The sequence below is a fragment of the Brachycentrus maculatus genome, unplaced genomic scaffold (assembly GCF_059751285.1).
Source record: "Brachycentrus maculatus isolate JH-2025_06_01 unplaced genomic scaffold, ASM5975128v1 h1tg000259l, whole genome shotgun sequence".
NCBI classification, from domain to species: domain Eukaryota; kingdom Metazoa; phylum Arthropoda; class Insecta; order Trichoptera; family Brachycentridae; genus Brachycentrus; species Brachycentrus maculatus.
In genome coordinates this window covers 120,673-133,446 of record NW_028281010.1, presented here as the reverse complement: position 1 = coordinate 133,446, position 12,774 = coordinate 120,673, and the positions used below count along the sequence as shown (strand labels likewise).

Here is a 12,774-nt window from a genome sequence, read left to right as displayed (position 1 = left end):
TTAATATTTACCCGCTACAGGGCAGAAAGAGTGGTTTTTGCATTTTGTATTGTAATTTTTCTTTTAAATATACTAAATATTTTTCATATGGAGAAAAAAGGTCTGTTGCACAGTAAAAAGTTAAAAAAGTGGCTTGATATTTATTTTTAACACATTGTATTATATCCTTAAACTTTAAAAACGATCAACTGAAAAGTCAAGTTTTTTGGTATATGACGATGTTGAAAGGAGTGAGCGATATGTGCTTTTCCGCGAACATTCATCCTATCTATACTAATAGTAAAAGCGAGTGTTTTTGCTTAGAATTTTCACTCATGAATTACATGAAATTTTAGTAACTTTAAACATAAAGAGTAAATCCACTCACGAGTAGGCATAGGCTATGAAAAATTATAAAACATAATGTGTAATTGTGTAACTGGCTTTATATTTATTAGTGTAACTATTTTGAATAAATAAATTTTTGAATGAATGATTTTTTAAATTTCAGTTCAATCGGAGCAACCTGCTGAAGAAACCGCCCAAAAAACCATCGCCAACATGACCAACGGAGAAAACGAGGAAAAACCTCCCAACTGCGCCTGCACAGAGTGCCTAGACAAGGTGAGCCGGGCGCAGGAGGGCGACGCGATGCAGCCCGCAGCAGACCCCGTCGCGACCAAAGACATCTACAGCCAGTGCGACATAGAGAAGGAGGAGGTCGCGCAGTACGCTGAGGTGTCTCTCGAGCCGACTGGCGGGGCGTCTGGCCAGCAGATCGGGCAAGCGAGCGCGAAGGCGGCCGAGGCCGTCGCGAGCGCCCCGGAGCCGCCGCCGGCCCAAACCTTCCCGAAGGTCCAGACTGTCGCGGAGGCCCCCGCCTTCGACTACCGGCAGTTCCACAAGACCAAGGCCGCGATGCAGAACTCGCAGGAGGCGCTGCTGGAGAACCTGAACAAGAACTGCTTCGACTACGGGCTGCCGGAGGCCGTGGCGCCCAAGGAGTGGAAGGAGGAGAGCTACGCGGTGAACGTGCAGGACAGGAGGCCGAACTACATGCAGCCGTACGAGGGGTTCTACGGCAACGTGCCCATGGAGCCGTTCTACCCGCCCAATTCCTACCAAGACCCTAATCAAGAGGTCTGTGTCAAGTATATATGTATATCATTTATGTATTGAATGTCAAGCCAAACACTGATTTCTTCAGTCAACTAAGTTATATTTTATTGTTTAAAAATCACACAAAAATTGATTATGTGACTAATGATTTGTTTTCATTTGTTTGAAAATGCCATAACTAGGCGTAAATTTTTCCCTTTTTTATTTTTATATTTTCAAATTGTTAAATGTTTCAAAATATTGTTTTTGTCAATACCGTGAGTTCTACTTTCTTATATATCAGCACCTTAATTTTTTGTTTTTTGTTTCTTTCACTCTAATAAAGTGCTATTACCACAAGGAGAGAGCGAGACAGTTAGACTACTCTGATTTCGTTTGATCCAATTTGACACCGACCTAGATAATTATCGGGAACATACAGACCGATGCTCCGGATAATTTCAGGATTATCTATCATACCGCGCAACAATGGATACAAATGCCTTATCAATTGCCCATTCCTTCCAGTCTCTAGACTGTTGTAGCCGAGCATACCCTGGAGGGACTGGGTCGGGTAGAACAAGGATAATAGCCGCACTCTCTCATGTAGAGATACCTCAGGACTTTCTCTACCATAAGAGAGTACTAAGCTCGTGTGGCCCCCAGTTCAATGCATTACTTGCCCGTGAAATGTCAGGGTGTAAATTATTTTGATGTTTTTCTACGGTTATATAACGGCATTGCAGCTGCAGGCGTACCAGACGGCGCTGATGCGCGTCCCTCCGGGGTGCCCCCCGGGCTGCCAGCCCTGCGCCCCCTGCGGGCCCCCCGCGCCGCTGCCCTACGCGCCGCACATGCTGCCGCAGATGCAGCCGCAGCACGCACCCGCGCCGTACAACACACAGGTAGGGACAATCTAGTGCGGGCCAATCGGGATCTTCTCAGCATTTCCTTAAATCTATATACAATATCATAGTTGTACAGAAGAAAGTGCCAACTAACAAAATTTAAAATGTTCAGGGGGGTCATTTAAGTCACTTTTGCTTGGCAAAAAAAATAAACACCAATGCAGTTAGTCATTTTTAACAAGTCAATATATTATACTTCCAAGTTTAAAATCCTTAAATCAGGGTAATATTAAGCTATACCATATCAAATAGTCATCATGATCACGTTTTTGTTAAAAATGCATTAAGTTACTTTCTCCTGTATGACTACGATATACGATATACATATATATATATGTCCGCCTCCGTAGTGTAATGGTCAGCATGCTCGCCTACCGTTCTGGAGGTCCCGGGTTCAATTCCCAGGGGGGTTTAATAAATATAAGTGTTCTCAATATTATTAATATTTAAAGCATTTACTTTGTGGTTAGTCATTTTTACTTATTTATTTTTTTACAAAAATGTTAATAAAATTAGTATATAACCACTCACCGAGATTTTTATGTCTACCGGTTTCGAGACGTACCCGTCTCTTCGTCAGGACAATCACTAACACAGCATGCAAGGGTAGTATTGTTTGCATGCTGTGGTAGTGATTGTCCCGACGAAGAGACGGGTACGTCTCGAAACCGGTAGACGTAAAAATCTCGGTGAGTGGTTATATACTAATTTTATTAACATTTTTGTAAAAAAATAAATAAGTAAATATAAGTGATTTTTTCACTCTAATATTTATTCAATATTACACTGGACTGGTACCTGGAGTGGAGGGCTGATCACCTATCCTTCATGTGTAATCGATTGAGATAACACTGCGTATAAACGATATAAATGATACAGTGCCCTATGCACCATTGAGGTGCGGATAAGGGTTTAAAAAATATATATATATCGTATATCGTAGACTCCGTATGCTCCACCTAGGGAGCAGATGTGGTTTATTTAATTAAATTGATTAATTTAAAAATGTCCTGTCTGCCTGTTTGTTTGTACTTGACCCATTGCTATACTGCTTTCCGGGAGTGTGGACGTAAAGGAACGTCGGTGCGAATTTTCCTCAAAGGAGTATCCGCGTTAATGAACGTCCAATATGATGTAATTTGTACAGTAATGACATCTGTGGATATTTGTATTTAACTTTGTCATAAAATAAAACCTAGAGATGGTGAATTTTAGTTTTTATTTAAATTATTTTTATATAATTTCTATCTTCATAATACAAAGATTATTTTTTTTTTAAATATATATTTTATGTGAAAAAAACCTACTGCCCGGAGAGGGTCGGACATTAATTATTGTACTCCTGGAAAGGTTAAGCGTAGGAAACGTTTGAAACTTTCAAAATATCTTCATTACATCCTCGCGGAGGTCACTGTATTAAAACAATCACATGACAATACGTGAAAAGTATTTTAACCATAAAAAAACTCCGTACGAATCTGTGAGCAACATAAATTACAAATTAATAAGGAAGAAGGGAGTTTAGGGAAGGAGGTAGAGGGAGGAGGTTTGATGGACAGTTAGGATTCTAATGATAAATAGTAATGTGACTATAGAAGATTGGTTTTTTTCTTCCAGGGGGATGATGTACAGCAGTACCAGGTGTCCGGACCCCCTCCCGGATTGGTTCCGCAGCAAATGTTCCAGGTGGGATATAATCATTTTCTTCTTCTTGGTGTAGGCCTTGTGGCCTGTTTTTAAGAGGGTTTAGCCTCCTGCGATGTGGATTCCCAGCTGTCAATCCATCTCTTTGGTGGTCTGCCTTGGGTTGGCCGTACAGTGCAATATGGGGGGGTTTGGATGGTTCCATTCTATACCATTGTCTCCTTCGTTGCCTTCCCCACCTAACGACATCTTCCATCTTGCATATTCCCCTGATCCTGGCGTTCCTTATTCTATCCCGAAGACTCTTGCCTCATAAGCTTCTAATAATAATAATAATAAATTTGGATAATGTATATAGCGCCATTTTCGTAAAATACTACCTCAAGGGCGCTTCACTGTGAATGAATTGGGGAAAATATTATGGTGGAAATGATTTAGCAAACAAATGTGTTTTCATATTATTTTTTGACATCTCATCAAAGATGAAGAAGAATATGGAAGTCTGGACATTTACGGGGCTTACGACCGTCATAGGCTGGTTTAAGTTATCACTTTACACACGTGTAACATTCACCAATTCTACCCATTATTGACAACCACACTACTCAAATTCTTGGAAGTTCCATATATATGAACCAATTTAGAAACTTTGTTCTTGAATCACTAGAACTTCACTAGAGACATCTATTGGTGAGATGTAAAGAAGCTTTTTATTAAGCAGAAACTCTTATATTAGTATGTGAGATCCGAATCCTGGATTATAATCACACACATGAGAAACGCCAGAAAATACCATTTTCATTTTTATTATTAAGCTTATAATTTGACCAGATAATTTATTTACAACATTTTGAGTGTGTCCAAATACTTGTTCACAAAATCTGGATTATCTCCAATTACAGGAGTTATAACTCCTGTAATTGGAGATAGTCCAGATTTTGTGAACAAGTATTTGGACACACTCAAAATGTTGTAAATGTGTTTTCAGTTTTCATTCCAAAGATTATCTTATTCTCACTATTTGTAACCACTGGTGGAAGAGCATTCCACGCCATCGGGCCTGCAACAGCAAATGCGCGCTCGCTAAATTTAGTACTATTGGTAGAGTGCGAGAGACGCCAAGAAACATTGTACAGACGGGAATTGGACGTTGCGGCTACTTTGATGAGTGTACTAATTAGGGCCAGGCTTGATGAAAACACCGCCCAAAACAATAATTAATATATTTTTTTCTTCTTACACCTGTCGCAGGCCAAAATATTTTTTTTGAGCAACAGCCTTGTTTGACCGCAGTGGCAGCGCCATCTGTTGAACGTAACAATAACACTTAACTTTGTTCATGGCGGAAAAGATTACAATTACAGAAAAGTATAAAATGTTTATACATAAAAGATCCCACAAAGGCATGGCCTATTTGTGGGTATACATTATATTTTGGGTTATAGTAAAGGGCACTGGCAAGAATACAATAGATATTACGAGAAGTAAAATTAGATTAAAAGTGCTAATATAAATTACAAATATTTGATTTTAACAGAAAACAAATGATTAAAAAGATGTAAATGAAAAAGTTAGCAAATATCGCTCACTCCTTTCAAGAACGTCGTAAATCAAAAATCGTCAATTTTCAGTTGTACATGTTTTCGGAATGCCCAGAAAATGTACTATATCCCAGCAAAAGCGGCATATTTTTAACTTAATATTTACCCGCTACAGGACAGAAAGTGTTGTTTTTGCATTTTGAAGAAAAGGTATTGTTTAATTATTTTTTTAAATATACTAAATATACTAAATGTTTAAACGTCTGAGACATTACTATCTGTCATTAGAATCCTAACTGTCCATCAAACCTCCTCCCTCTACCTCCTTCCCTAAACTCCCTTCTTCCTTTGCCCTCCTTATTATCGTCTTTTGTTAATTGGTAATTGGTATATTAATATGTAATTTATGTTTTTTTTAAATGTCAATTTGTAATTTATGTTTTTTAAATGTTCAAGTACTATCTACCCTCTGATTGCAAACGGCTTTATATGGTATCAAACGTTTTGATCAATATCACTAGTCCGTATTTAGTCGGTTGGAAGATATTGCTTTTTAGCAATAAGCCCGCCAATGTACTTTTTATTTTCTGTACATGAAGTTTAAAATAAATAAATAAATACTTGATATTTTTCAAATGGAGAAAAAACCTCTAGGTTTTACTTAAAAAGATGTGTTGCAAAGTAAAAAGTTCAATAAGTGGCTGGATATTTATTTTTAATATATTGTATTATATTCTTAAACTTTAAAAACTATCTCCTGAAAAATCAAGTTTTTTGATTTATGACGTTCTTGAAAGGAGTGAGCGATAGTACTTTACGAGTTATACATTTAAAAGAAGACGGTACTTAGATGTGTTTTTTCAATAAATAATTTAAGCAAAATTTCAAATGGAAACAAATTTAGTTACTGAATGTCTGACATATAGTCTTTGTGGAATGAATTAAACAGTTTTGGAGCTATGAAAAATAAGTGTATTTGCGGGAATCTGGATTTGGGAACAGGGATTTCTAGTAAATTATTGATTCTTTGGCTAGATCTATTAATATTTTTTTATGAAATAAATGTTGGCACAAAAAACATATTTTAGACACTGTCGGCAATAGATTTCTCGCAGCTCCAAAAGTTCAGCTTCCCAAAATAATTGGTTGAAATTGTTTCCAGGTGCAGAGTGCCGGGCCGTGGGGCTGGCCGCACATGGCGTTGTACGGAGCGCAGCACCAACACTTGCCCGACGTCTCACAAAAGATGCCGCCGCACGGTGAGAATACCACCGCACATTTTTTTATACTAACTTACTGCATCCTTCTCGTTTCCGGTATTGAACAAACCCCTCCCTCTTGGACTTGCGCAGTTCTCTGCCGGACGCGACTCTCCTTATACCATCGGACATTTTTTCTGGGGTCTACCCGCGCTTCTAGGCCACCAGTCCAGCGTCGCACTTCGTCCATCTATCCTCAGTTCTATTTTTGTCCCGCGATTCTTTGAGCCACATCTGTTACCTCGGTCTTTTTCCTTATCCAAACATTATACATTGTTAACATTTGTTTTTCGGTTCCTAAAGGATGTGTTAATTTTTTTTTATGTATTTTAAATATAGTTGCTTCGAACGCATGCTGACTTTTGCTAGACCTAATCTTGAATCATCCTGCGAATTGCGTCCTGTGCGCGATCGTTCAAGTGCGCAGTTTTGTGAGCTGTTCTGTGCGGTTTTTGGTACATTACTACTTTCTGCGGGTAGGACGCGAGACTGAGCCCTGCGGTATTCCTCGGAGCTGCACCTTTCGATCTAATTTTGTTTAATGAAATGTTGTTTTGCAGGCGCCTTCATTCCGCCGCACGCGGAGTCGCCTCTCAACCCTCCCGGGTTCTACCCGCAGCCCGTGATGGTGGCTCCCGGGCCGCAGTACTACCCCTACCAGCCGCCCCCGCCTCCCCCGCACTACCCCCTGCTGCAGCCCTTCCCGCGGCCCCCGGAGCCCGCCTACGCGCCCCCCTACGAGCCCCCGCACGCCAAGTTCCAGGAGAGCGGCCGGAACAGCGTCCGCTCGCCCTTCAAGCACCTGCTCTCGCGGGCGCCCTCCAACTCCGGCTCCTCGCGGGCCACGCCCTGCGCCAACTACCAGGGCTACCTGTCCAACGACGCTACTTTCCAGGGCGCAGATCACGGCTTGGCCAACACGATCTACGGGCAGAACCATCTCGGTTACGGGGTGCTCCCGTTCACGTACCGAGACACCGCGTCCCAAAACTTGGACCGGAGGAACGCGGTCAACCAGATGGAGAGGAACATGGACGCCATCCAGCGCGCCCACTCCTTGGCGGACGACAACCGCAGCGAGCGCGGCGGCCGCGAGCGCCGGAAGCCCTTCCGGGGCGGCGTGCGCTCCATGAGCCGGCAGGGCAGCCCGGAGCGCGCGTCCCGCGAGCTGGCGGCGCGCGCGGCCGGCAGCACGCTGAGCAACGAGGCGGAGGCCTTCGTGCCGCGGCTGGCGGAGCGCCGCCCGGCCTCGCGGCCCGCCTGGGGCCGCGGCGGCGCCAGGACCTACCAGAACTTCCCCAAGAACCTGAACCGGCAGTACCGGAGCTCCCCGGGCGGGTTCGCGGGGAGGTCGGAGCGGGAGCGCAGCGTGGAGAGGAACTTCAAGGGACTGTACGGCAGAGAGCCGCCCGTTTCACCCGCCACTCAGGTACCTTTCAACTGTCCATATGTTTCATCTCTGCTACGTATTTATTTCATGGAAAATCAATTAAATATTTACAAAATATAATGAAAATATAATTTATATTTGAATCACTAACTGTATGATTTTCCATTTTATAATCAAAATGTACCTTTTTTTTTTAAATCACTATAAATATTTTATTATAACTTAATTATAATATCTACCGGATTCCAAGCTAACCGCTTCTTTATTAAGATTAATCAGTATTGATGAAGAAGCGGTTAGCTTGGAAACCGGTAGACATTATAATTAAGTTATAAAAAAATATTTATAGTGATTTTAAAACAAAGTTACATTTCAATTATATATTTAAAATAATTAAAATTCAAATAAATAAAAAAATCCCCCCATCCAACACTGCCATACAGTGGTAAGGAGTGAACAATGGCGTAGTACACTCACTTTAAGTTTAGCTTTTTAGCACCTTAAATGTTATATATAAGAGGCATCGCTGCTGTGTTGTCCCTGTAGTAATGATGTGCGCTTGTCCCAGGCCCGCACGGCTACAGCGGCGTGGATACAGCGCAGCATGGACAGCCCGGCGACCAACTACCGCTACAGCAACGCCAGGTACGTGTATATATACATATATATATATATATATATATATATATATATATATATATATATATATATATATATATATATATATATATATATATATATATAATAATAATATATATATAATAATAATAAATTTGGATAACTTATATAGCGCCATTTTCGTAAAAAAATACCTCAAGGGCGCTTCACTGTGAATGGATTGGGGAAAATATTATGGTGGAAATGATTTAGCAAACAAAAAGATCATCTCACTCTCACTATTTCTAACCATTGGTGGAAGAGCATTCCACGCCGTCGGTCCTGCAACAGCAAAGGCACGCTCGCCAAATTTAGTGCGTTGGTTGCGAGCTGGTAAGATAACTTTGCCCATTGCAGATGTTGTAGCCGATGGAAGCGTGAGACGTCTATCGACCAATTCATCTGGAATACTCAGCTCCTTAAGATACTCTGGAGCCATATTGTGTATTGATCTATACATGAGTAGGCAGAGTTTATACTCAACCCTTTGGGGAAAGCGTAACCAGTGGAGTTTGTGAAGTAGTGGGGTGATGTGACTGAATTTAGAAATTCCAAAAATTAATATATATATATATATATATATATATATATATATATATATATATAAAAACCCTTACTTAACCTCTCTAACCCTTACCCGCACCCCAACGGTGCATAGGGCACTGCATCATATAAATGCAGTGTGTAAAAAAATAAAAAAGCATTTTTGTTTTGTAAAAACCTTTTTTTTATCCCCCTTCATTCCACTTCATTTGAAATGATCCATTATCGCAAACAAGCTTTCAACAATTTTGAATATATTATATGAATAAGTGTCAGGTTGTGGTCCCGTGGTTAGTGTCACGGACTATTAAGTCAGAGTTTTTCAGTTTGAATCCACTCTGCCACAATTTGATACCTATTTCTAATAATGAGCCGCTTAGGCTCACAGAAAAAGCATGAAATCGAAGTTCTTTTGTAAACGACAAAAACTCGTAGTAGAGGGAGCGCATTTTATTATTTATTATTGGATAATCCCCGCAGCAGCGCCAACCCGAGCCCCGCGCCCGCGCTGCCCAACCTGGCGCGCCCGCCGCCGCCGGGCGCCGGGCGCGGGCCCCCGCCCCCGCAGCGCGCCGCGCCCTGCCAGCGCGCCCGAGCCCCGCTGCTGCAGCATCTGGCCGTCGGGCAGCACGCGCTGCACCGTGGCCAGCTGCTCGGCCTCGTGCAGCCGCCGCAGGGCGCCCTGCTGCTGCGACAGGTATCTCTCTAACTAACTGATAATAATAATAATAATAGAATCAAATCACGTCTTCAAAAAGACTTCTTCTCCGTCTAATTCCTCATTGCTGAGGGTTGTGACCCTTGCAGAAGCAATGACTCTTCTCCAGTTATCCCTTGACTGCGCTGCACGTAGCGCTCCAACCACCGAGGTGCCTGCTGCTGCCTTAATTTGATCGGTCCATCGTATGGGGATCTTCCCCTCCCTCTCTTTCCCTCCAGGCTACCGATCACAACTAGTCGTTCCAGGCTATCCTCGTTGCCACGCGCAACTTGTGCAAAAAACTGGAGAATCCGTCGGGTACAGATATTGGCCAGAGTCAAGCCATCCAAGCGTAGTTCCTGGTGAATGGACTCATTGGTGCGTCTAGCTGTCCATGGAATTCGGAGCATGCGCCTCCAACACCACATTTCGAAGGCATCAATTTTTCTCCTTTCTGCTGCTTTTGTGGTCCATGTTTCAGCAGCATACAGAAAAATGGAATGGACCAAGCTCCTGACAAGCTTCATCTTGGTGTTGTTACTCACACACCGGTCTCTCCAGATTTTGTCTAGCTTAGACATGGCACTTTTGGCAATGGCGATACGACGTCTAATCTCTCCTTCACAAGTTCCTTCATTGCTGATTCTTTGATCAAAAAAGACACAAGAGTAAAAATATCAAACACTTAATTTATTTATTTAACTCTTACAATAATAAAGGGTTAAAATTAAATAATGTGGAGATTTTTCATGCAAGGAAAGCACTTAAAAATAATGTTCCTCTAATTAACAACCGAATAAATTTTACTTATAGTCCATTATTTGATTCAACATCGGTTAAGCACGATTCGTCAATATCCAATTCAAACCCCGCCCACTCCTTTCATCCTACGAGTATATAAGCTGGTTTATTAATACGTTTAACCCTATTGCATATTTAACCTCGGCACGTAATGCATGTCTGTGGTGAAAACAAAAATCGCATGTGTTAAATATTTTGTGTAGTTTTAAGTGTGTAAATGGTGCTATGGTGGTGAAGGGTGGTATTGTTTGGACGCTGTGGTAGTGATTGTCCTGACGAAGAGACGGGTACGTCTCGAAACCGGTTGACTTAAAAATCTCGGTGAGTGGTTATATACTAATATTATTAACCTTTTAACCGCGTTAACTTTGTTCCTGAAAGACGCCCGTGCGCGGCGGTATTTCGCCGTTTTTTAAATGATTACTTTTATCATGTATTTAGTTAAGAAACGATTTATTTTCCTAAACAAAAACGTTCAATGGGATTCATTGTGCCTTTTTGGTACTCTATAATACACTTGTGACACATTATTCTTGATATATATCGTAATATAAACAAATAAGATCGTAACATAAATAAATCAAAGCACGCATCGTTTGTCACTCTTACTCACTGGCGATGCGTAGCGTTGAGAGTGAGACAGATATAGGGCATGATTATGGCGCGGACTAATTACAGACCGCAAGAAAAATCAGGGATCTGTTCTTTTATTTAACCTTGTGATGTTACAAATTATTAGTCAGATATTTCAACAGATGTCATAAGGCCAAGGATTGGCGTATTATTTTATCCAATGTTCCACACCATGGAAAAATCCCTCCAAGTTAAACTGAGGTTGGAAACTTGGAGCAATGTAAAAACACAAACGCTTATGACTTATGAGCCGCGTGGATCTGGTTAACATTTTTGTAAAAAAAAAATAAGTAAAAATGACTAACCACAAAGTATGCTTTAAATATTAATAATATTGAGAATACAATAATAATAAATTTGGGTAATTTATACAGCGCCATTTTCGTAAAATACTACCTCAAGGGCGCTTCACTGTGAATGAATTGGGGAAAATATAATATTATGGTGGAAATGATTTAGCAAACAAATGTGTTTTTAGTTTTTTTCTAAAGATCATCTAACTCTCGCTGTTTCTAATCACTGGTGTAAGAGCGTTCCACGCCATCGGCCTGGCAACAGCAAAGACACGCTCGCCAAATTTAGTGCGCTGGTTGCGAGCCGGTAAGATCACTTTGCCGCAGTTGTAGCCGATCGAAGCGTGAAAGGTCTATCAACCAATTCATCCGGAATACACAGCTCTTTTAGATACTCTGGAGCCGTATTGATGTTAGGTTAGGTTACATACTTGAGTAGTATACATAGTATACATGATTGTTAGTATACATGAGTAGGCAGAGTTTATACTGTACCCTTTGGGGAAAGCGTGCCCAGTGCAGTTTGTGAAGTAGTGGGGTGATGTGGCTGAATTTATAAATTCCAAAAATCAGTCTGGCTGCTGCGTTTAACACTGATTGCAGTCGAGCCATTTTATTGTTTGGTAGATCCAACTAACTAGCCACCACGCAGGGGTAGGCAGAGAGAGTAGATTGCCTGGTTCACAATATGATCAGGTTCTCTGCGTCCTATGTGCCCATACCACCTCCAATTGCCTTTCCCCTACCTTACTATTGATGCCTGTTACAGCCAGGCTCCCACGAATGCGTGAACTCTTTATTCTGTCTCTAAGGGACACTCCAGCCGACCATCTAAGCATTCACATTTCAGCAGTTTCTAGTTGCCTAGAGTAGGTGTTATACATCACACCACCCTGTCTTGCAAACATTCTTCGCCTCTTTCACATTCACGCATCTCCTCTTACATACCCGCCGATTATTTCCACTCCTGACCCGGCCGCTCTCAAGTATTTGATATACCTGAGTGTGCCGAGTTTTCCCCAGTCTTCTCCGCTATCCCCAAATACATTCGCCTCATAAATTTGTTTGAACATTCTTTCCTCGTTCCAGATCCCGCACTGGCTGCGCCGGGCGCAGGGCCCCGGTCTGTATGGCGCCCCTCCTCAGTGTAAGTACACCCCTCATTATGGAGACGCCTAAATTGGTTCATATATATAGAACTTCCAAGAATTTGAGTAATGTGGTTGTCAATAATGGGTGAATGTTACATGCCCAGACTTCCATATTCTTCTTCATCTTTGATGAGATGTCAAAAAGTAATATTTTATTAATATTTATTTGATATATCA

General features: G+C 41.5%; 1 protein-coding gene across 4 annotated transcripts in view; it reads left to right on the top strand.

The window, feature by feature from the left end:
- The window catches only part of LOC148305860 (uncharacterized), a 38,529-nt gene that overhangs the window by 17,716 nt on the left and 8,039 nt on the right, over positions 1 to 12,774 (top strand). For 3 of the 4 annotated variants that reach the window (XR_015838085.1, XR_015838086.1, XM_088265924.1), the window contains 8 exons: positions 491 to 1,119; positions 1,824 to 1,982; positions 3,603 to 3,671; positions 6,333 to 6,429; positions 6,990 to 7,858; positions 8,388 to 8,464; positions 9,500 to 9,716; positions 12,536 to 12,593. Coding sequence is in view for 2 of the 4 variants with exons in the window: in XM_088265924.1 (XP_088122050.1) it covers positions 491 to 1,119; positions 1,824 to 1,982; positions 3,603 to 3,671; positions 6,333 to 6,429; positions 6,990 to 7,858; positions 8,388 to 8,464; positions 9,500 to 9,716; positions 12,536 to 12,593 (2,175 nt within the window). In the remaining 2 variants the exon portion in view is untranslated. The remainder of the gene's footprint in view (positions 1 to 490; positions 1,120 to 1,823; positions 1,983 to 3,602; positions 3,672 to 6,332; positions 6,430 to 6,989; positions 7,859 to 8,387; positions 8,465 to 9,499; positions 9,717 to 12,535; positions 12,594 to 12,774) is intronic. The other variant, XM_088265925.1, reaches the window with a different exon arrangement.